Here is a 22612-nt window from a genome sequence, read left to right on the forward strand (position 1 = left end):
ACTACACCCGCTGCCCGCGTGCCTCGCATAACCCAGCTTGTCCCGCACTGCGTCGATACATCATGGGTGCCCCGACCGACGAAGCCACCAAGCTCAAGGACCAGGGCAACAATGCCTTCAGGAACCAGGAATGGGACAATGCCCTTGAGTTCTACACCAAAGCGATAGAGGCCTACAACGCAGAGCCCTCGTTCTACACCAACCGCGCACAAGTACACAGCCCACCTGCGCCTCCCGAGCATGTACTAATCTATCCTCCAGACATACATCAAGCTCGAACAGTATGGATACGCTATACAAGACGCCGACACGGCGATTGAATTGGACCCAAACAACGTCAAGGTACTATTGTCGCAAACTCATATCGTCATCATGACGCTCATCGCAGCACCAGGCATATTACCGTCGCGCCTCAGCGAATACCGCCATCCTCAAGCACCGTGAAGCGCTCCGCGACTGGAAGCTCGTCGTCAAGAAAGCCCCCAACGATGCCAACGCAAAGCTGCGCATGGCCGAGTGCGACAAGGTCGTCAAGCGAGACGCCTTCCTCAAAGCCATCGAGGTCGAAGATGCGCCGTCGGCAGCAGAGGGCCTAGACTTGGAACACATGGCCGTAGACCCCTCATACGATGGCGCAAAGCTGGGAGACAAGATGACACTGGAGTTTGTCGAAGACATGATTGAGCGATTCAAGAACGGAAAGAAGCTGGCCAAGAAGTACGTCTACCAGATCATCATCGCAGTCATGGACATTGTCAAGAAGGAGCCCACCATGGTCGAGCACGATGTTGCAGATGGGAAAGAGATCACTGTCTGTGGTGATACTCACGGTAGGTCTCAGGCAGAAGGAGTGGATATACTGCGTGCTGACAAAGCTAGGCCAATTCTTCGATCTCATGAACATCTTCAATCTCGCCGGCAAGCCCTCCGAAAAGAACGCGTTCCTCTTCAACGGCGACTTCGTCGACCGAGGCTCTTGGTCCACCGAGATCGCCCTGCTGCTTTACGCCTACAAATGGCTATACCCCGATAGCTTCTTCCTGAACCGCGGAAACCACGAGACGGACGACATGAACAGGATGTACGGTTTCGAGGGTGAATGCAGGGCGAAATACACCGAGCGGGTCTTTAAGCTGTTCTCGGAGTCCTTCTCCGCGCTTCCTCTGGCCACCCTCATCGGCAAGAAGTACTTCGTGCTTCACGGTGGCCTCTTCTCTGACGACAAGGTCACGTTAGATGACGTGCGAAAACTTGACCGATTCAAGCAGCGTCAACCGGGACAGTCTGGGCTCATGATGGAGATGCTTTGGACCGACCCGCAGACGAACCCCGGCCGTGGACCCAGCAAGCGCGGTGTCGGTCTGCAATTCGGACCCGACATCACCAAGCGCTTCTGCGAGAACAACGGTCTCGAGGCTATCATTCGGTCGCACGAAGTACGCATGGAGGGTTACGAAGTCGAGCACGACGGACGCTGTATCACCGTCTTCTCGGCACCCAACTACTGTGACAGCACCCACAACAAGGGCGCATTCATCAAGATCGGCCCAGAGTACAAGCTCAAGTTCACCCAGTTCGACGCCGTTGCGCATCCGAACATCAAGCCCATGGCATACGCGTCAAGTGGCATGGCCGGCATGATCTAATGAAATTGAAGTAAGTTGATTCAGTCATTGTTCGCAGCGATGCATACTTGGGTGTTCTTCGGCGCATCAGCATACTCGGAATTGGTTGGGGCTGTGTTTGATCTTTCAGGATTGATTGGGAAGGAGCGCTGCTATACGAATGTATTATAGAGCCTAGACGAAGGCACAATTCCGACGTCGATGTACACGAAAAGCATCGAGCAGAAATATAAGAGCAGAACATTACTTCCTGAGCGTCTGACACGCTATCACGGGTAGCGCGTGGTAGATGCGTTGCCCCTCACACGCGGCCCCACGTGTTGCATCCCAATGCGGCTAAGTCTGTTGACAAACATGGGTCGTCCTCGCCTTCCATCTCATCGCGTCCGCCAACCTGCTAACAAAGCGCCCTTTACGCCTGATCTTGCCGTAGATCTATGACACCGGCACCCTGTCGCATCCTCATTGTTTCCACATCAGCAATGTGAAGACCAATATACTTGCGCAATCACCATGTCGCCGTATCAACAAATCTTCTCCACCAACGCCGTCCTAAGCGTCTGGCGCAATCTTCGCAATACGAAAGATAACAACGACCTTCTCCTCGCATTTCAGTACCACCAAGACGATGCTCGCGGGCAGAAGGGCAAAAAGTATGCCAAAGGCGGCGTCGTGGAAAACACACAAGAGGTCGCAGATGGAAAAGCGATCGACGTCGGTGGTAAGAGCATTGGCTTCGTTGTGCCATGGCGGGCCATGCAGGCTCAAAGACGCGAACTGAAAGAAAAGGAAAAAGAGCTCGCTGAAGCACTAGTGGCACTGGCTGGAGAGGTTGCGTTTACAGGTATGTATCTAGCGATGAATGGATTTTGGGGAGTTCTAAGTTTTGCGCATATACTGACTACTCCTGATAGACCTCTCTTCTACCCTGCAGTCCTCGCTCACGCAAAATCCTCTCATCCAAATACGCCACCTTGCTGCCGGTCTGTCGCGCCAAATGTCGAAGATTGAGATACAAATGGCCGACAACGCTCCTTTCGCAAATGGAAAGAACCTATACACCGGCGGCGAGATAGCGCAAAGATTCCTCCCACCGATACAAACACTCTTCCAACAGCGGCCCGTACCCCAGCGCATGATCTTTGAACTGCTCATGGAGCTGAAAGACCTTGTCTACATGGGCATGGCAGGATGTGAGAAAGAAGTCCTGGAATGGGAGGTAGATGGCGCTGCGATCGGAGCGTTAGAGGAGCTGGACGATGCGATGGTCAGAGCAGTCACACCGGCAGTACAAGCCATCGAACCGGAGCAACGAAAGGAGGTTGAGACTGGGCCCAGGCGTATACTGAGGCGCAAAGCTTCGAGCCTCATCTCCAACTCCGTTGTAGTGCAACAGCCAGTCTCCTTCCTCCTTGCAGCGCCGGAAGAACTTCTTTACAGTCTCGAATCGCTCGAAACGACAGCGCTCGCGCTTACACACCTTCCACTCCCTATACCCGATCTCTGCGCACACGCCGTCATAACCCTCCGTCGTCTCACGCCTCGACAAACTCTTACAGACTTCTCGCAACAGAAGAAGCAAAGAAATGGCCGGTGTGCAGAGTTCGCGCGTTGTATGAGGTGGGCTGGTACGCAGTGGCGGCAAAACGGCGGATGCAGGAGAGGTTGCCTGAACGAAGACGAAGATCCCGAAAACCTTCCTAGCTGGCATAGGAGTAGTCGCTGGTTCGACGAGAAGGGTAGTGGGACATTTATGGTCGGTGGAGGAAGGGCGACGCCGAAAGACGACGGATTTGGTGTCATCAAGATGACGCCTTCGTAGGCAAGTCGCGGTGGAAATTTGGGACTTTTTTCGAACTGGCGTTATGGATGTACATGTATGATGGGGTGGGTTTGGATGATACTCGGCGCAACGATACCCTTTTTGATTTCTTGGTATACATAGGGTAGGAGAACCGCTTCTGTGAATACACTGATGAAGCTTTCGGAAAGGACCAGAGGCATTGCTTCGTCTATATATGGCGAGAGAAAGTGCACAGTCACTAACACGGGCAGGAATGCAATGTACTACGTAGTCATGTTTGAGATGTCTCGATCTCTTTGTACCTTTGCCTCCTCAGGTCGCACGAGGCCCGCTCTTCTTTAGTTCACGATAATGTTAGAGACCCTGTTGAGAGTCAATGGGCTGTGGGTCATTAAAGACTCAATGCTTGAGTTGGTGTCCGCCTCTCAGATCAGATTCGGGCGTCTCTAGTGCTGTATACGGTCACTTGGGGGTCTGGTGAGTCGTAGACTCACACGTACACATAAACTCACATGCTAAGATCGTCTTGAGTCGAAGCGCGAGGGAACAGTCACTGTGTAACGTTTGTCGAGTATAAAAGGCGGGTGTCTGGCACAATATCTTGCTTCTTACACTACATCTCTACCCAAGCATCGACATCGAACGAGCAACAACTACATTTCCCCGAAGTCTTCATCCACAGGTCCAACCCACTACTATCCAGCAAGTCAAAATGACTACAGGCATTCCCGTAGACGATCCCCTTTACAGAGCCCCTCCGCCCATCGTAGATGTCGAATACGGAAATCCCTTCTACTTTACAAACCCCGCGCAAGGTCTCGAAATCACAGATCCCTTAGTAGGAAAAGGAGTTCGAGAAAGTGGCATCAATGGCTCGAAGGTCCTTCAGGACTCTACCACCAAAAAGACATATCTCTGGCAGAACAGCCAAGACCCCGCGGAAGAGACCAGCTATCAGACATTTGTCGACACCCGGGAGAGAGACAGCTGGAAGAGATACACCGTTGTGTGGCGATGGATCAGGTGCGGACCGAGGCTGTGCGGGAAGGTCAAAAACCCAGAGGATTTGACGTGCCCATGTGGATGGAGACTGCTTATAGACGCTAAGCCGCCTGGGTGGAAGGAGGGGGACGGGTTGAAGGCGGAGACGGAGGGATGGAAGAACGATGTTAATCCCTTCGCTATGGACTACACAGGAGATGCCGTTGGCGACTGGGATTTCGACACGTTGAACGGTGTTTTGTGGAGGAAGCAAATTTCCAGTGGCAAGCAGGAACAGGTGCAGTACAGTCAGGTACCGGTTAAGGGTGGTTGGATCGGTCGGTGGCCGGGTATTCAGTAGTCTGGACTTTCGGTAGAGTCCTTGTTTGGTGGCACATAGATTAAATCTTTTTCTTGGGAAAATAGATTGATCGATGTCTTCTCTAATGCTGTATTTGATGTCTTCAAGCTGGTTATCGGTGTCTCAACTGCAAATTGATGTAAAAGCCCATATGGCTTGAAGCGGGTGATTGTATGAGTATTCCGCTTACAGCTTCCTCCTCTTCCCAGAGCCTTGCTCTTCTTCCGGGTTGGTCGATTCTTCTCTCGATTCGTATGCACTGTCATGGGTTTTCGACATTGATGAGCTACTGTCGGACGTTTTGTGCGTTCCTAGATATGATCCCATGGCTGTTTGACGAATGGTCTGCATCATGGATCTAGATTTAAAGTCATCTGGGTGGTTGGCGGTTATCCATCGAAACCCCGGGTTGGTCGGTTCTTCCCTCGGTTCTTCCCTCGGTTCATAGGGTTTCGACTTTGATGAACTACTGTTGGACGTTGTGTGCGTTCCCAGATATGACCCCATGGCTGCTCGACGGACGGTCGACCTCATGGAGCTAGATTTAAAGTCATCGGGGTGGGTGGCGATTGCCCATTGAAGATCTGGGTTGTTCGTCGGAGATTTATCTAAACTTCGTGGTTGTAGGTCTGGATTACAAAATGTCAGTTCTTTGTGTTCAAGGGTAGTCTATTGACTACCCACGAATCGAGACATTTAGAGGACCGGAAAAGACGTACCTTCGCAGTTTGAGAGCGAGGAGAATGAATTTGGTATAGAGCCCGAGTCTATGGCCAAGCGTGGTTTTCCGTGTAGTCTTGGAGCGCTATATATGCACACTACGTCGACGCTGCTGCAGCGTTCACATCTTGGCTTCTCTTTGCTGCACTTCACTTTGGATGCAACACAGGAGTCGCAAGAAGGCCGGAGCTTCGGACCCCGATCTCTTCTAATGGGTGATGGAGCGTACGGTGGGGTGGCAAGTGGGGTGGCATCCCTAGATGGATGCCGACCCGCTAACCTGAAACCAGGCGCTCTGTAATAAGAGGATTCTGCCGGTGTCATAGTGTCTTCAATCTATCAGTACAGTATAACAATAACAACTGCACAGCATGTTGGATAAACACACGAACCTTGAAGATCAGGATCAGCTTTGGACCATCGCGTTCCTGAGTCCCCGAAGACCTGAGTTGCTGGTATGATATATACAACCTCTTTGGTCGCAGAGCTCATAACGACATGACCATGAGGTTGCTCAGTCACGGCGTCTAATATCGCAACCCCACAATCGCCCCATTCCAAGTGTGAGTCCAGTATGGTTTGGTAGACCTTTTGGAAAGTCGCACTGCCCGGGAGTCGCACATAAGTAGCATCATGAAAAAGTCGTCCGGTGATAAGTCCTCGCGAAGTATGCGCCACAACCTTGGTCACCTCAGATTCTATGGCTGCTTTTCCCTTTTGATTCTCACTTGACATCTTGGATTTGAGCTCGTTCACTGCAGATGCGACGCTCGAGTGGAAGATAACGATGACTGCCCAGTCCAAATCTAGGGAATACTTTACCAGGTCGCCCAAATGCTCGAGATTTGCTATATCTGGTAAACTTTGATCACTAGGAACTGAATGTACTTCAGAGTAACCACTTGGCGGAGGTGAAGAAGATGTCGAATCGGGAGGCAGTGATTCTGATTTGTCGTTGGGACTTTCTTCCGATGAGCTCATACTCGCACGTGATGTTGCGACCAAACACTCGTCTTCAACCTCATCCTCGGTTCCACTTCCAAAGTCAAAATTGTTGTCGCCAGCGATCGATGTAGCGGGCGGTGACGATGTGTCGCTGTGGAACACATGTGCGACGGAAAGATACACAGGTATTTCTCCGTGAAAGACAGCATTGGCTGTGGCCCTCCGCAAAACATTGTCGGCTTGCTTGACGAAAATGGGCATTCCGATAGTCGTCACAGGCTGGGAGGGATCGAAGTAAACTTCGGTCGCCAGTTCAGGTTCGTTCGATCTTTGGACTTCTTCACCTCCCCCTGCGGGTTGTATCAGGTTCCCAACTCCGGGTCGTCTCACAAGATGTCCGGTTCGAAATCCTGGGAGTTTAACCAAGAGTCCGCCTTCGTCCACAGTCTTCTTAGCCATCTTGCGCGGTTCTTTCTCCTCGCAGAAGAACATGATGGTAGGTATCGCTGATTCCCCTGACCGACCTATCATGTATAGATGAAAAATTACGATGCTAGAGTATCGCTCCGTAAATACTGAGTTGAGCTGTTCCACAATTTCAGGCACAACGATGCTGAACTGCTTCCTGGCTGGTCCTGCAGCATGCCACCAGTGTCTACCGTGGAAGATGCCGATTTCGGTTCCGATACATGCACAGACGTTCGGATAGGGTTCTGTCGCGGATTTCCAGAACTTGGCTCGGCTAAGGTATCGTTCGCCCATGATGGCCTTACACCGTGCACGTGTGCCAACGAGCCTACGACATTGGCTTGTTATACGGCGCGAATCGGGAGGGGATAATAACAAGAACGTTTGGAACATACGCTGAAGATATGCGAAGTAATCGAAAGTATGAAGTGAGGGGTTGCTATTTACTTGAGCGATGGGGGCTCAGCCGCGTGGAGGCGTTGAGGTGCGCTGGTATTGCAGATCGTACGAGCTTAACCGGTCAGAGATGCAAGCCCACGAAGGCGGTGCAGAGCCTTGCGAGCTGCCAACTTATAAACGACTCTGCCACGTACGTGGCTAGGGACATGCAGCGGGTGCCGAAGCAACTCGAGTCCAGAATGTCGACCTCAAATGGCCCGCTTGATGAAGTCCTCCAGGACCCTGTGACGCCCCAGGCTAGGGTGGAGATTGTGCAGCGGTTATGGCGAGGTGGTAGAGAAGCATCGTCAAAACCCGCCCCTTTCGCATGGGATGCATACTTTGGATACTACACTCGGGAGTGTAATGCAGCCCTCACTGATGAGGGCGCCCATCTCTGCTCAAGAACGCATCGAAGCCTTTTGCAGGTTGCGCACCTGCTAGAAGACGCGGCCGACCAAGAGGAAATCAAGGAAAGGCTACGCCAGATGCTCACAACGCAGAGGACAAGCGCAGACGAGAAGAAGATGTTAGACGGTTCTCTGAAGTTAGCGACTCGCATCTTTGCGATGATCAGCATCGGTCCGCTTTCATCCGAGATATCCGCGAAGCATTCCCTGCCCTGGGCCCAAGGCACATTCAAGGATGCCGTGCATGAATATTTCAATCAGCCCCCAGATATCGAACTGGATCCCAAGGAGAATGTTGTCAGTGCAGATCTCGTATGCTACAACATTGAGCGAATGTCGGGTATTGAGGTGCTTTGGACCGATAATTTGCTCGATCATTTGCGCCTCGTCGAAGGAGACAAGAAGCTGTGTGTCTTCCATCATGCGTCGTTCTTGAGAAAGATGATGGCAATTGACAGGTATGTAATCGTTGTCATGTGACCAGGTAGCGACGTTAACAATGGAGTTGTGCAGTCCAATCTTCCCGGATGGCCTCATCGAAGAAACGTTAGACACGCTAGCTCTGCTGTTCCCAGAGTCGGATCGCAAAACGAAACGGTGGCTATCAATGAAAGGCCGAGCAAACTCAGCGCAGATGCCGATAGACAGCACATTGGCAAAGTGTGGTCGTTATCGACCTGGGCATCCCTCCAGGCGCCTGGAGCGATTCCAGTTCTGGCGTGATCGGTTGGTCTTACTGGGGGAAGCAGTTGAGGAAGCCACGCCAACGTCCAAGGCGTTGCTGAAAGCCCTGAAAGACAGCAAGAAAGGCGATCACTGGCTCAACTCTTGGATAGCGATTGTGGCGATCGGTCTTACCCTCTTCTTCGGGCTGGTGCAAAGCATTGAGGGTGCTATACAGGTATACAAGGCGTACCATCCGCAGGCAGAGTCGACATAGGGATAGCGCAGCTCCCGGTGATAGCGACGAGAGGTCATCAGAGCTAGAGCGCGCAAGAATAGAAACGAACGATAGTAAAAGCTAGACAACTCCAGTGGCGCAACTCGGCAAGCCGAAGGAAACTGCACGCGACAAGAACCGGCGCGTCGAAAACACGAGTGGCGCAGTGGAACCTCTACACTAGCGTCCCCGCGGACAGCCTAGCGCCGTCAACACAGGGTCCAAAAACCCCCGGCTCGCAATCTCAGCCCATTCTGCAGTGGGCATGCAGCAGCAAGTGCCTTCCCTACGCGAGGAACTCCACCACTCCACCACTCCACCCCAAGCTCGCTGCAGTTGCCCCGCAAGAGGCGAATACATCGTCATCTGTGTAATCATAGTGGATACAGGCGACCAGCTTTTGTCGCGGCGGACTTGATGTTTCTGGGAAGGTACGAAGAGCTGCAAGAGTCGATTGATAGACCGGACGAAAATGTTGTTGAGGAAAGGGCGATGGGTAGCGTGGAGATAAGGATGCAGCCGGCCTGCAGCAAGCACATTTGCGGTGTCGAGCGCTGATTAGCATACGCTGGTCATGCTGACGTCATGGGTTCTCCGCGGCTTCCTTCGCGTGAGGAAGATCTTTGGTTGAGGGGTGGAAAGATGGGGATGATTGCTGGCAGAGCGGTGGCATGGCAGACACCGCTTTTTTGCGAGTGTGTGTTGTGGGTCAGTGTGATGTTCCCCTGGGGGCTAGAGGCGTGATTTGTGAGTTGTGAGGAACGCTTTTTTTGAGTGCCTGGATAGTGTGGGAAAGTCAACAATACAATTCATAACATGGCAAAAGACAATAGTATAACGATCAAAGGCTGTAATTAAAATGCTATATAAAAACGCTCAGTGTAACACTTTCTTTTTGGGAAACGCCAGTAGTAAACCCATCTATCATCTATATGCTTCGCATGCAATGCCAAAAAGTAAAGACCTAAAGCCTGGTTGAAAGCGACACAAACGTTTGCCGCCCTGGGGGTATCTCTTTCTTTCAACGCACATTTAAGCGTACTTCTCAATCATAGCGAGAGCGCCCTCGCGCTCGAGGCCCTCCAATGCGGCCTTGAGCTCAGAGACGAAGCGCTTGTCGTCACGGAGATCGTTACCGAAGAGGGTCTTGATCTCAAGCTGAGCCATGGGGCCCTGGGCAGCGTAGGACTGGAGCTCCTCGACCATGGGGTCGTCGACGGCGAAGGCCTTGCCGGCATCGTCGATGCCGCTGTTGTAGCGGAACCAAGCGGCAGCTACGAGAGTGAGGCGGCGGAGGGGTCCGTTGGCAACGATCTGCTCGGCGATGCTGGGCATGATGAACTGGGGGATCTTGCCGGAGCCACCAAGGCAGATACGGGGAAGCTCGTCCTTGAGGGTGGGGTTGGAGAAACGGCCCAGGAGGGTGTTGATGTAGTCATCGACGCTGACACCGGGGATCTGGGGAAGGAGCGGCTTGACTTCTTGGTTCATCATGTTGATGACGAACTGGCGGTAGACGGGGTGGCCGATGACCTCGTGGATGTAGGTGAAGCCAGCGAGCTGACCGGCATATCCCATGGCGGAGTGGCTGCCGTTAAGGAGGCGGAGCTTGATCATCTCGTACTCCTCGACCTTGTGCACGTCGGGAACGATCTGGACACCGGCCTTCTCGAATGGTGGGCGGCCGTCGACAAACTTGTCCTCGAGGACCCACTGGTGGAAGGGCTCGGTGACAACAGGCCAGGCATCCTCAACACCGAAGTTCTCGGCTAGGCTGACCTTGTCCTCGTCGTTGGTGCGGGGAGTGATACGGTCGACCATGGAGTTGGGGAAGGCACCGTTGTTGGCGATCCAGTCAGCGACCTCAGGGTTCTGGTGGCGGGCGAAAGAGACCAGCATGTTGCGGCTGATGTCACCGTTCTTCTGCATGTTGTCGCAGGAAAGAACGGTGAAGGGTCGGAGACCAGCGGCGTGGCGCCTCTCCATGGCAGCGTAGAGGTAGCCGAAAACAGTGCGGGGTGGCTGCTCACCAGCCAAGTCGGCGGCAACATCTGGGTGGTCGGTTTGGAGCTGGTGGGTGTTCTCGTTCATGTAGTAACCACTCTCGGTGACAGTCATGGAAACGATGTGGGTGTCGGGGTGAGCCATCTTGGCGATGACAGCCTCAGCGCTGTCGGGAGCAAAGAGGTAGTCGGTGATGGAACCGCAAACGCGGGCAGTAGTACCTTCAGCGGCACGCTCGATGATGGTGTAGAGGTTGTCTTGGGGCTTCAGCGCATCGCGCATGGGAGCAGCGAATGGCTGGAGGTCAACACCGCAGATGGACCAGTCCTTTACGGCGAATTGCTCAAGAAGAGTGTCGACGTAGGCTGCGAGATGGGCTCGGTGGAAACCACCAACACCAACGTGGACAATGCCTTGCTTGACACCCTCACGCTGGTAGGTGGGGACAGCGACATTCTGGAGTTGGGAGAGGTTCTTGCTGCTGAGCTTGAGGGGAGCTGCGGGTGTTTGGCGCTGAGGTGTGGTGGTGCCAGCGGTAAACTTCTCCTCCTTCCGTTGGGAGGATGTCCTGGGAGGGGCGTTGTAAACGTTGTTGTTCTCAGGTGTCCGGCGAACGGCCTCGGAGCTCTGGAACCTGAGGGCAGCAGGGCGGGAAGGCCTAGTGGACTGGAAAACAGCGCGGGCGCGGGCGGCGCGCAGCAGGTTCCTGGGGACTTGAGGAGGCATGGTAGAATAATGTGAGAATGGAATGAGAATACTGGAATACGTGGATGAGAGCAGAGGGAGATACGGTGCTCTAGTATTTATAAAGCGTCAGCCCAATCCTTTTTGTGGGCACCTTGAGCATGGTGCCAAAAAAAGTCGGATTAGGGCCCCTATTTTTTCGGAGGGTCTAGACATGGTGGATTACACAGTATGAGTCGGGACTCGCAGGCTGATAGCCTGTGCTTTGGAAAACGTGGGTTGGCAAAAGGAGGCTGCGGCTTGCATTGTGTTGTGTACGTCGCGGCCTGGTGGTGCGTGCCAAAACGCCAAAACGCCCCAACTGAGCCGCAACACCTGGGCAACTTCACGACACACCCCGAATAGATTCAAACTTTTTGCCCTGACGCGTCTCTACACAAGACCCAGTTTTTAGACTGGACAGGGGTTTCAGACTTTGCGCTCCCGCTTCCGCTCGCAGATGGGGGAGCCACAATTGCGCCGTAGTGCCTGTTGGCAGGCGATTTTGTGCGAGGTGCACAACTATTGCGTGCTAGGTGAAGGATGTTCAGGACTACTGAAAAGGCTGTGGCTTGCGTCCACCAGAACCTCACCGCCGCCGGCTTGCGTGGGGGGTGCGGTCCGCCAGGAACACCGACGCTTGGAAGCATGTCGGCTGCGTCGCCGACGCAAGGCTTGCATCTTGCATCGACCAGACCGCGTCTTCGTCCACCTTGGCAATAATGCAACAACCCCCAACGTCCATCGTCGTGGCGACTACAACCCGCGCGCATGGCCTCCGCTGTCAGCCTGGCTATCTATGCACCTGGGGTAGCGGGTCGAAGTTCGGGGCTGGGGGTTATCCCGACGCCCATGCGAGTTAGACATGTCGAGACCGCCATCGTATCCGTGTTGAGACGATGCCCTCCGCCTCGCCTCCTCGTTTCCAGATTCTTCGATTCTGGATCCCCCCATGACTCGTTCACCGACTTGTCCTTCTGCGAGGATCCTGTCCAACGGCCACCAAAAGGATCTGCGGCCTGCAGCTGAGCCTCATGCATGCTGTTGCACGGCACATCATCCCCGCCATAGCTCTGCGTTGCAGCTATCAGATCGTCCTTAGCCTAAGCCCTAAGCATACCGACCGCCCAACGGAACTTTCTTAGCTTTTCCGCGCTACCTGTACCGCGTCAGTAGCGTCTCAACTGCCACCGGTAGTACTGCTTTCGCACAATCCGAGAGACGACCAGCTGTGGGCGTGGGGATGCGACCTTGCGACGCGGTCCTAATCTCCACCGGAAATCGCAACATCACTAACAAGCCCGAAGATAAGCCTCGCAGCGACCCACGTCCACGGTCCGGGCTGTCATGGTTATTTCCAGGTTCCACAAGCCGCATGTCCTAGAAGGAAGGCAGTAGCGACCTTGCACCTTCTTCCCGGGCAGCCACCATGGAGACCAGCTGGTCCATGCCATGGGGGTAGTCCGGAGAATACCTCTCTCGGCAGAAGAGTTCGATGCGAGCTTAGCGGGCCGGCTAGACCCCAGCTCAGCAATGTACTCATTTGCTTTTCGCCAGGTCATGGCCGCTCGAGACGGTCACCTGGGCATGGTATCAGCGCAAAAGGGCCTGTTCGCGAATCATATGACGGGGATATTGAAACGTGGGCGTTAGTCCGTGGAGGATGCCGCATCCTCTCATGACAACATCTCGATGTGTGCACGCTGCGTGTTACGGTTTTTGCTTTGTTAAGTTTTTCAGGTTCGTTGGGCGAAAGTTAATCAACCCCACGAGTACGCGTATCGTGATCGAACGATCTTGGCGATGCTATTGGAGAACGCGCAAGCCTCTACGGAGTCGGACTCAAAGAGATGGGAGGGACGGAAAGGGGGATGCGAGATGTTTGATTCCAAGTGTTGTTTTCCTCGCGGGTAAGGACACGATGCCGAAGAAGGCATCGTACTGCTACAGAAAATCATGCAATTCTGGCTCGGCATCTTTCACCGCATCCACCGACATGCTCTCTCACAGATCTGACAATAACACTTCCCGCATCTTATCATACTGCGGACTCCCGAGTCCCGAAGCCATATCCCATCCCGGACCCGCTGGGAAGCCATCCATACCGCCTCCCGGATTATATCTCACAAGAATATCATTGAACATCTCCGGATTGTCGTATATGTCCCAGTTCAAAGTGCCAAGTGGTTCTTTGCCATCCGCCAATCGCTCGTCATTGATCATATTGATCATGCTGGCAAAGCCGGGTGCAGAAGCCGACGCACCACTCACAGGTCTCGTGGTATTGAGAATCACTACTGGGTAGTTGACGCCAATGACTGCGACATCTGGGTATGCGCGACCTGAGCGATTATAGCGCCCTTCTCCGTATGCCGGTGCTGAGTTGGAAAGCCAGCCCGAGACAGCGTCGTCCTGGTAGCTTGGGCGGGGAAAGACGTTGGAAAATCCACCGCCGGAAAACGTGGCTGCCATTTCGCCGCCGGCAATGGTACCATCTTGCAATGTTGTGGCGCCGACGCAAAGGACCTATTGGAAATGAGTATAGCTGCAAAATGAGATTGAAAGGACGAATGAGTGGATGCTTACATAAGGGCATGTGCAAGGGAATGATGGTGGGAACTGCTCGTCGGAAGACCCAGCGCCAATATCTCCTGATGCGGCAACGATGGTGACGCCTTGCAACCCCAGCTTCATGTACTCGTGACATTGGCGTTCAAGGTAAGCACGAGAGAGCTGGCTCTCCAAAAAGCTGTATGAGATGGAGATGACGTTGCTCATTGGCGCACCTCCGCATGGTCCGTTCTTTGTGCCTTCTCCTTCATCGTTTTCGGGGAATCCCGGGCCAAGGTACTGCTCGTTGCCGCCCGGGTGGGTACAGTATGTAGGATCCTAGCTACGTTAGCTGTTGCAGCGTCACGTGGAAGATAGCAAGATACTCACCAACGCGTCCAGAAATAAATCGAAACCGTTAATAAACTTCGACTGGCCAATTTGATAGAATCGTACCTTTTGAGGGTAGATGATGGAGGTCGAGGCCTGAACGTCCAAAGCAGTCTCACCTGTCTTGTCAGCTTCTGCCAGAGACAGATCTCCGGGTTTGCCACCATAAACGTAGACGGATTCTGGCTCAACATCCAGGGGAATCCGAGGGGACGTCCAGTTTCTCAAGTATTCTTTGAAGTCTGGAAGATAGAGATAGTTACCAAGCCCGAAAATACCAAGCTCATTTCCGGTATTGTTGTGACTGGCAATGGGAACGTTGTACAGAGCGCGGAAGCAATGGACGGTAAAAAAGATGTGACAGGTCGACAGATCATCCGCACCACCATGGGCAGTGATATGATCAGCAATAGCCATGGGCTTCGTCGCTGTTTGTACATGAGCCATTGGACGTAAGCCGTCGAGCTGTATTGTGGGCGTGATGTAGTCGACATGTTCGCGAACGTGCTGTGGAAGTTTGTAGTTATCGCATGCCATGCGAAGACCGCCGGATTCCTTTTCATGGAAGTTGTAATACTCCGTTTGAAATAGGTCCTCAACCTCACCAACAGTGGCAAGGAACATGATCCAATCCCGTCCTACGTATTGTCAGTTCTCATTCTACTCGGGCACGATAGGTAATGACATACTAGCTGAGAACGTGATGCGACTGTCCTCCACTCCAGCTGCATGGAGCCAGTCGAGAGTCGCGTTTGTCGTTGTTGGATGAGGCGCAAATGTACTGTGGACTCGCTCGGCCGTCCAGCGCTTTCCTATATAATATGTAAGTATACCACATAAACGACGAGTTCAGGTTTACGTTACGGAAATTGGGTGAGGTTCGATTATGCATGTCTTGGAGTGAGCGTTCGCCATGCTTCAAGTTCTGCTGCTTCAGCGCGATTCGCACCGGCAGTACTGCATCCCTTGATGCACGTGAGTCTCTATCCCAACCTATCGGGTCCGCCTCTCGCTTCTCGTGGATGACGTGAGAGCCGACTGGGAAAGCGGCAGCTATGGTGCTGAGCCAAAGGAGGAGTACTACTAGGAAGCGCATCGTTTCCAAGATGTACTGGGTCTGTGTTAAGTTGTGTAATGTTCTGTGAATCTGTCTAAGTCTGTGTGACTTTGTATGAGTTGTGATGAGTTTGAAGAAGAAACGAAGGTGAAAGTGCCATTCATCTTATACTACTCCAGATGATTTTTTTCATGCTGATTGTAGATACTGTACCATGGTTCACGAGATCGACTACCACAGTACTACGATGGCAAGTTGTGAATGCCCTGTTGGCGATTGGTCATTGCAATACTACGGTACCCCCAAGCGAATAGCTGGACAGCCATATTTTACGGTGTGCATCCAAAAAAAATTGATAGGGCTACATTGCCTTAACATTTCTCAACCCTTACGTTGTTGTAGTAATGTAGGCTCCAGAGCACCTGTTCATTTATGGGTATGGTCACGCTTATGGTCAGAGCCCACAACGAGACACCTCAAAAGTGTAAACGAAGGAGTTATTAGATAATAGAAAGATTAGCACGACCGCGATCTCTGGCCGAGGCAACGGGACCACTGAAGCGATAATAGATTCATTACAATAACGCTATGTACGAGCTGACCACTGCTCTGCTGACGCCAAATAATGTATGCCAACATAATGTACCCATAGGCACGATGGTCTGACCCAAATCAGTATATACCGAAGTTTAGCAGCAACCGCCCCAGCCCTGTTGCTTTCCCTTTTTACTCGCGTCATTCAGATTGACGCCCGCCCTATTCGCTCCGCCTCCCGGCCCCTTGACTCCACTCCTTCGATCGTTCAAGTCGTACTTGCCAGCTTCTATATTTTGGTATATCCGCTCTGCGACTTCCAAAAAGGCTTGTTCCACACCCTCTCCGCTCTTGGCGCTCGTCTCGACGTACTGCATGACGCCATTCGCTTTACACCACTCCTCAGCCTCTTCTTTTGTGACTTGTCGCTTGTTCGCGGCGTCCGAATCAGTTACGGTAGACGACCCCGCGAGATCAGACTTGTTGCCCACGAGCACCACGACGATGCCTTCCTCGGCGATTTGCCGCAAGTCGTGCAACCATGACGTGGCGGAGAGGAACGTGTTCTTCCGCGATATATCGAAAACTAGCAGCGCGCCCGATGCGCCCCGGAAATAACTTCTGGTGATGCTCTTGTACGTCTCCTGGCCTGCTGTGTCCCAAAGCGAAAGCTTCATGTGTTTCTGCTCCTGCTTTTGTTTCGACGGCGATACGGGCGCTTGTGCTTGTGAGGATTTGGAGGGGTTGTTGATGCTCAGCGAATGCGATGCTGGTGGGCCGACAGGAACGATGCGCGATCCGAATTCTACGCCGATAGTTACGTCGTGGTGTGGTGAGAAGCGGCCTTCGCAGAGGCGGACTGTTAGCTGGGAGGCGTTAGCATGGAGGCCCTGGGTAACGGGGATGTTGTCGCATACACTTGATTTACCACATCCTGAATCGCCTAACGATACGATCTTCGCTATGTAGTCCCACGGCTGCGCCATGATGATTTGTGACGCCGTGTGGCTGGTGTAGCAGTCGACCTGAGGTGCAGGCTTAGGGCGGTGGTCACAGCAAATCCAGTAGAGGTAGATGGATATGTATAGGAAGACGGTATTTATTGTTCAGAATGTATGTAGAATAAAGTAGTTCGCAAGTCGAAGCTTTGGGTGTGTTTGACAGGAAGCCAGTTGGACGATAGTGACTGAGATAGGTCAGGGTCCCGGCCATGCGGTCATAGCTCGGCAGCTGCTTGAGCCACAGTTGAAGGATGCAACCCATGGCAAACGTAAAAAGCATGTCGCAATTCACTTTCCGCAAGCTTCGCTACATGATCTTGCTTTTCTCTGTAGCTTTCATTGCTTGTCACTATGAGACATTAGTCTGACAAGCAGGAGGCCGGGTTGCCTTGACTCGAACAACCACTATGAGGACAAATTTGCAGGCAAAGAAGCACGACTAGAAGAAGATAAAATTGTCTGCAGACCCGTAGAGACAAGTTTACCGAATGCTTTGCATGTGAGGTGGAGCATTGATGGGGGCTAGAGGATAGCGCGTGCCTTGCATGTTCACGAGGTACGTGAGCCCGACAATCGATAACCCGACGCGCTGGCTTGGCACGATGATGAGATGAGCAACCATCACTCCAGCGCACCCGGCCAGCCACTCAACTCACTCACCACCTAGGCGGGCTAGAGCTCCCTGCTGTCCTATTGCTACCGCCCTACCACCGCCATCTCTACCATCTCCAGCTGGCCACTGCGCACTCTGCCGGCCCCCAGCTGCATGTCTCTTAGGCTGCGTCATCCGCGGCTGCCTCTTGTACTCCGGTACCCTTGCGCTCGACCGCCTCACGACCGCTGACCTCGCACCTGAGCCACCTTCGCTTCGGGACTCTCCTCGCGATAGATATACCTGGCCGCCATCGCCGAGCTCATTAGGCATATATACATCTATCGCGCACTTTATCTATCATGTTCTCTGAATGTAAGTGGACCTGGTGCCTTATCGGGTACATGTGACAGATCCGCCGCCTGTGTCTTGAGCAGCTTATGGACTCGCGTGACTGACGTGCGTGCTCCCCAGATGCATCCAAGTTCCTCTCCCAGTCTCAGTCGCGGCTGTCACTGGGCCAGCCCGAGCCGACTTCAACCCGCAACGCCCCCGACAGGCAGCGCCCGTCCTCGCGCGCCTCCCAAGCGTACCTCCAGCGTCGCAACATGCCCAACCCATACAACTCGCAGGCCATGAGCCGCTTTGCCTTCGCTTCACGAACTTCCAACGCGCCCGCGCCACTCTTCTACTCCGCCACCGATGACTTTCGCGAGGAGGACGACCATGCCGAGCACGACAGGGACCTAGCAGACCAATACGCGCTGCAACGCTCGCGGCGGCAGTTTGGCGCAAGCAATCTATCCGAGTCATCTGAAGTCGATGACGAACATGGCCAACGGTCCGATCATACGATAGGTGCGGACAGGGACGAGAATGAAGCTCCAGGGTATGGTCTAGGGAGAGGGATTAAGAGCTCCTGGAAGGGCGACAAGCCAGCTCGCGGAAGATCGACCGTTATCAACAACCCAGAAGACGAGGAAAGAGAGTCAAGTGTGCCGCTCTCTGAGACTACAGACCGCAGCAGCAGGGGGAGAGGTCACCTCGTAGATGTGGAGCTTGATTCCACAGATCGGGGGAGTATAGAAGAGTTGGATCGAGACGAGCTCCTGGGTCACCAGGACGAACCACCGCCACCCTTCCAACAGTTTCGCAACATGCCGAGGCCGAAGCGCGGTCGCAGCCCACTACGAAACACCCTACCGATACCACAGGAAACAGACGAAGACACCCTGCTCGAGCACCCACGCCCAATAAGTCCGGATCGCCAGACTGTCCCCGACGACGTACCAGAGAACCCGACATCAGCGCCACGACACAACTTCTTTTGGGCTGAGCTCTTCATAATCGTGCAGTGTGCCATCTTTGGCACATGGATCATCTCTTTTCTCCAAGAGTCGCCACCGAATAAGAAGAACCCACTGGGCGACACGATATATACTGTCCTGCATTCGTCGTTCCACCTCATTGGTGTGTACACACTGGTTTCGGTCATCGTCGGAGTCCTATGGCTATCGCTACTTCGGTCCTTCGCTCGGCCCTTGGTGCAGTTAATGTTACTGGCGGTACCAGTCATATCGTTTTCCTTCTTTGTATACCCTTTCGCATCAAGCTTCAAAGGGTCATGGCATGGGGATAGCGTACAAGACCGGCTGATGCGCTGGCTTTCGTTTGGGCCCTTGTGCTTCGCTGGGTTCTGGGTTTACACCATCTTCAAGGCACGACATTCTTTAGACAAAGCTACAGGCATGTTGGAGTTCTCAAGTGAGATCCTGAGAGCGCAATTCCCACTGCTACTCGTGGGTATTGCAACACTAGCTGCTGTGATACTCTGGGCGTGGATATGGATCCTCATGTTCACACGTCTATTCCTTGGCGGCCATTTTGCTAGCAACAAGTCCCGATGGATCATCGATGCTAGTACTTGGTGGCTTGGTGTTGTATTCTTCTTGGACTTTTTCTGGGGTTTGGCGGTCATTGCGGGTGTGCAACGCGCCACGACGGCAGCCACGGTATCTCAATGGTACTTCCACCGCAACAGCGTGCCTGCGCCCGCGGCTAGAACGGTGGTCCAAGCCTCTCTCAGTCACGCGACCTACACCATGGCCGGCACGATCTGTTTGTCAACACTGATCTCACTCCTGGTCCGCCTTCCCCTCATCGTACTTCCAAGGCGACTGGCGGGTATGATTGGCATGTGCGCATATTCAGTCGTGCCGACCCCCATCGCTGCATTGACGAACCCGCTTACCCTGACCTACGCTTCCATTCACGGTGTGCCTCTCAATCAAGCAGCGCGCGGTCTGTCACAGATGAACTTCATCTCCGCTGCTTCACCAACCACAACTCTCGGCCCATCCTCGTTCAAGGACCATGGTCGACCGTCGATTCAGTCATACCGTCTGGCAAAGTTGCTTCTCCACGCCATCCGCTGGGTCATAACATTGTCTCTCGGTTTCGGTGGATGGGTCTCGACTGCACGCATGCTCCAAGTCGGCGGATCTGTACCATACAAAGGCAGTTTGTACGCATACGTCGTGGGTCTCATCAGCGCGGCAATCGGCTGGGGCGCTCTAGGCGCCATGGAAGGAGTTCTCGGGGGTATCCTGGACGCAGTGCTTGTGTGCTGGGGTAGTGAAGTAGGAAGCGACGGGCAAGGAGAGGCTCGGTACTGTGTTGACGCCGGACGGTTGTTCGGCAATGAGGTCACTGGGCAAGGTCGAGGAAGATACGAAGTCTAGAGCATGCTTTTCTTTTTGCATCATTGGCGTTCAGCACCAGAAGAACCTGGATAACAGATACGGTCATGGCGCTTGGGTATACCTATCGTTCATCCTTTTCAAATCGCTTTTGCTATAGGCATTAGCACTCGTATAGTTTTATTCAACTGAGATTGTTACGAAACTATCGTGCCCATTCTACTTTTCTGGATCACAGACTCTGCTACAGGTATGACCCATATAAGCGGTCGTACATGAGGCACGACACCGGGACTGGACTACTCACGTCACCCAGCTTAGGCCTAGCCTTAGGTTCAGGAATGGGCGAGAAGTGGATAACGAACTTGTGTGACCTTCAATCGTCCATGCACATGTGAGTATTGTGTCAAAAGCACAGGGCTGGTCAGTCAAGACCTTCGTACAGGACGCACGAGAGCCTCGCATACCTGTGTTCCCTGAAAAGCGTCGACTCCTGGAACGAAGTGACTCTTGAGAAGACAGTCACAGTATGGGTAGTATAAAAGGCCGGCAGTGAGTTCTGAGAGTGGTCTTCTTTCCTACAACATCTAAAAGAACTATCAATTCACTCAAAACAAAGCAACCCCGAGAGCCTGTATACCTTGACACAACGTTACAGCAGCCACGAATACACCATGTCTTCATTCACAGACGATCATTTGGTTTGGGTTCTCAAGATGCTCGTCGACCCCGCGGACAACGGAGCCAGTCACGAAAACATTGAGCTAGTGGGTGTGTACAGCAGATCAGCGGACGACCAAAAGCTCCTACGGATCGCTCTGCAGAAGCATTGCGGCAATGACCAGGTTGCGGAAAAATGGGTTACCCAGCACCTACAATATAGTAGCAAATTCACCGAAAAGAACACCGATCTAGCGGTCATGAACTCCAACGGAAGCGTCCGCTTTTACATCAAATTTATAATCGAGGAGAACGCTCCTGTCGCAAAAACACTGATGGACCTGTCTGAGGGCGCCTCTGCAACCTTGTACACCGTGAGGACACGATCTGCCGATATGCTCGCGGACCCAGACAGCCCCATGAGGGATGATGATGACAACAATAACGACACCGATGACGAAGACGAAGACGATGCCGGCGAAGAAGACGAGGAGGAAATGGCTGATGAAGAAGAAACGGAGGACGACGAAGCAAAGATTCGAAAAGCCCGTGACGGACGCCGTATAATTGATGGCGAAAATTTCAAGGAGATTGTTCAAAGCGGCAAACGTGAATACTTCATCGGACACGAGGTCAGCACTTTCCTCAATGTGAAGGATGCAATCGAGGAGGTCAAGAAGCAGACTATACCCAACCCTGAGACCCACGGGTACCGATATGGACCTCACAATCGGTTCGGAGTGAATGTTACTGGGAAATTGGCGGGTGATGATACGTTCGAAAGTATGTCCTGGGTCACGAAGGTGGTTGCAAGTGGGAATGAGCGAAAGGATGACTACACTCTCACTACCTAGGTATCCAGGACTGATAGGGGATTTCACTTTACTCTTGTATAGGCTAGATTATTTACATATAACATAATTCTGGTTGAAACCATGATGTACAAGCAACGAGTGAGATTCTGCATGTGATGTTTGCTGGTACCTATTTGCAGATGACGCGTGGTGGCTTCATTCGGCTAGCGCGAAGTCGCGTCAACCCTGACGGTTCCGACGTCCCAGACCAAACCGTACTCACGATCATCACGATGCGCACTCACGACGTGACTTTCATCATCCTTCCGGCGACAGCTACACCGACAGCATATACCGCACAGATATAATACCGCAAAGCCCACCGCACTGCACACTTGAGGGAGCGAACAGTGCGTCTGGAAGGGACATCATGGGTACCGCTGCCATTGAGCCATCATGAACCCCACTTACGAGACTGGAGTCAAATATCAGGCCTCTCCACAGTTACTTTGAGGTCTGAATCATGGCCCTGACTGATTCGTGCGTACGACGGCAAAGCGGCTGCCTCGGTGGTACACAACACGGGTTCGTCATGAGAACAAAGAAAAGAACGTCTGTGCCTGACAGTGATGTGACACATCTGCTGAGTCGAGCGGACATGATGAGCAATGAGCGGATACCAAGTGGAGTTTGTGCGACGTACGTTGGAGTTCTCCTGAGCCGGGCGTCCATCGTAGACTCCTATATTGTGGATCATTTCCACGTTACTGGCTGCGTGAGATCATGACTCCCTGAGTATATAGCCCAGAGGCCTCACCCGGACGTTTTGGCAGTTCATGGGACATCTATTGCTCAATGTGCGGCATAGTCATTCTCTAGTACAACGTGCCGGCTCAGCACTGTGAGTCGGAGACTA

The 22612-nt window shown here is 53.1% G+C and overlaps 9 protein-coding genes across 9 annotated transcripts; 6 read left to right on the top strand and 3 right to left on the bottom strand.

Moving 5' to 3' along the window:
* Window positions 1-62: 62 nt before the first annotated feature.
* On the top strand, window positions 63-1646 carry J4E84_002789 (uncharacterized protein; the record flags this gene model as incomplete). Its single annotated transcript, XM_049385408.1, has 4 exons — window positions 63-212; window positions 262-342; window positions 389-830; window positions 880-1646. The coding sequence occupies 4 exons, from the start codon at window positions 63-65 to the stop codon at window positions 1644-1646; spliced, it is 1440 nt and encodes a 479-aa protein (XP_049247431.1).
* Window positions 1647-2138: 492 nt separating this feature from the next.
* Window positions 2139-3447, top strand: J4E84_002790 (uncharacterized protein; the record flags this gene model as incomplete). Its single annotated transcript, XM_049385409.1, has 2 exons — window positions 2139-2469; window positions 2540-3447. The coding sequence occupies 2 exons, from the start codon at window positions 2139-2141 to the stop codon at window positions 3445-3447; spliced, it is 1239 nt and encodes a 412-aa protein (XP_049247432.1).
* Window positions 3448-4141: 694 nt separating this feature from the next.
* J4E84_002791 (uncharacterized protein) lies at window positions 4142-4771 on the top strand (the record flags this gene model as incomplete). Its single annotated transcript, XM_049385410.1, has 1 exon — window positions 4142-4771. The coding sequence occupies one exon, from the start codon at window positions 4142-4144 to the stop codon at window positions 4769-4771; it is 630 nt and encodes a 209-aa protein (XP_049247433.1).
* Window positions 4772-7542: 2771 nt separating this feature from the next.
* On the top strand, window positions 7543-8692 carry J4E84_002792 (uncharacterized protein; the record flags this gene model as incomplete). The annotated part of the gene is made up of 2 exons (XM_049385411.1): window positions 7543-8210; window positions 8266-8692. 2 exons carry the CDS (start codon window positions 7543-7545, stop codon window positions 8690-8692), a joined length of 1095 nt encoding a protein of 364 aa, XP_049247434.1.
* Window positions 8693-9724: 1032 nt separating this feature from the next.
* Window positions 9725-11422, bottom strand: J4E84_002793 (uncharacterized protein; the record flags this gene model as incomplete). Its single annotated transcript, XM_049385412.1, has 1 exon — window positions 9725-11422. The coding sequence occupies one exon, from the start codon at window positions 11420-11422 to the stop codon at window positions 9725-9727; it is 1698 nt and encodes a 565-aa protein (XP_049247435.1).
* A 2001-nt stretch (window positions 11423-13423) lies between these two features.
* Window positions 13424-15455, bottom strand: J4E84_002794 (uncharacterized protein; the record flags this gene model as incomplete). The annotated part of the gene is made up of 4 exons (XM_049385413.1): window positions 13424-13945; window positions 14006-14308; window positions 14360-14997; window positions 15353-15455. The coding sequence occupies 4 exons, from the start codon at window positions 15453-15455 to the stop codon at window positions 13424-13426; spliced, it is 1566 nt and encodes a 521-aa protein (XP_049247436.1).
* Window positions 15456-16105: 650 nt separating this feature from the next.
* J4E84_002795 (uncharacterized protein) lies at window positions 16106-16936 on the bottom strand (the record flags this gene model as incomplete). The annotated part of the gene is made up of 2 exons (XM_049385414.1): window positions 16106-16755; window positions 16879-16936. 2 exons carry the CDS (start codon window positions 16934-16936, stop codon window positions 16106-16108), a joined length of 708 nt encoding a protein of 235 aa, XP_049247437.1.
* A 969-nt stretch (window positions 16937-17905) lies between these two features.
* On the top strand, window positions 17906-20284 carry J4E84_002796 (uncharacterized protein; the record flags this gene model as incomplete). The annotated part of the gene is made up of 2 exons (XM_049385415.1): window positions 17906-17918; window positions 18018-20284. The coding sequence occupies 2 exons, from the start codon at window positions 17906-17908 to the stop codon at window positions 20282-20284; spliced, it is 2280 nt and encodes a 759-aa protein (XP_049247438.1).
* A 632-nt stretch (window positions 20285-20916) lies between these two features.
* Window positions 20917-21756, top strand: J4E84_002797 (uncharacterized protein; the record flags this gene model as incomplete). Its single annotated transcript, XM_049385416.1, has 1 exon — window positions 20917-21756. The coding sequence occupies one exon, from the start codon at window positions 20917-20919 to the stop codon at window positions 21754-21756; it is 840 nt and encodes a 279-aa protein (XP_049247439.1).
* Between the last annotated feature and the right edge of the window lie 856 nt (window positions 21757-22612).

The sequence above is a fragment of the Alternaria hordeiaustralica genome, assembly GCF_023758085.1.
Source record: "Alternaria hordeiaustralica strain BMP 2776 chromosome Unknown scaffold_3, whole genome shotgun sequence".
In the NCBI taxonomy this organism is placed as follows: Eukaryota; Fungi; Ascomycota; class Dothideomycetes; order Pleosporales; family Pleosporaceae; genus Alternaria; species Alternaria hordeiaustralica.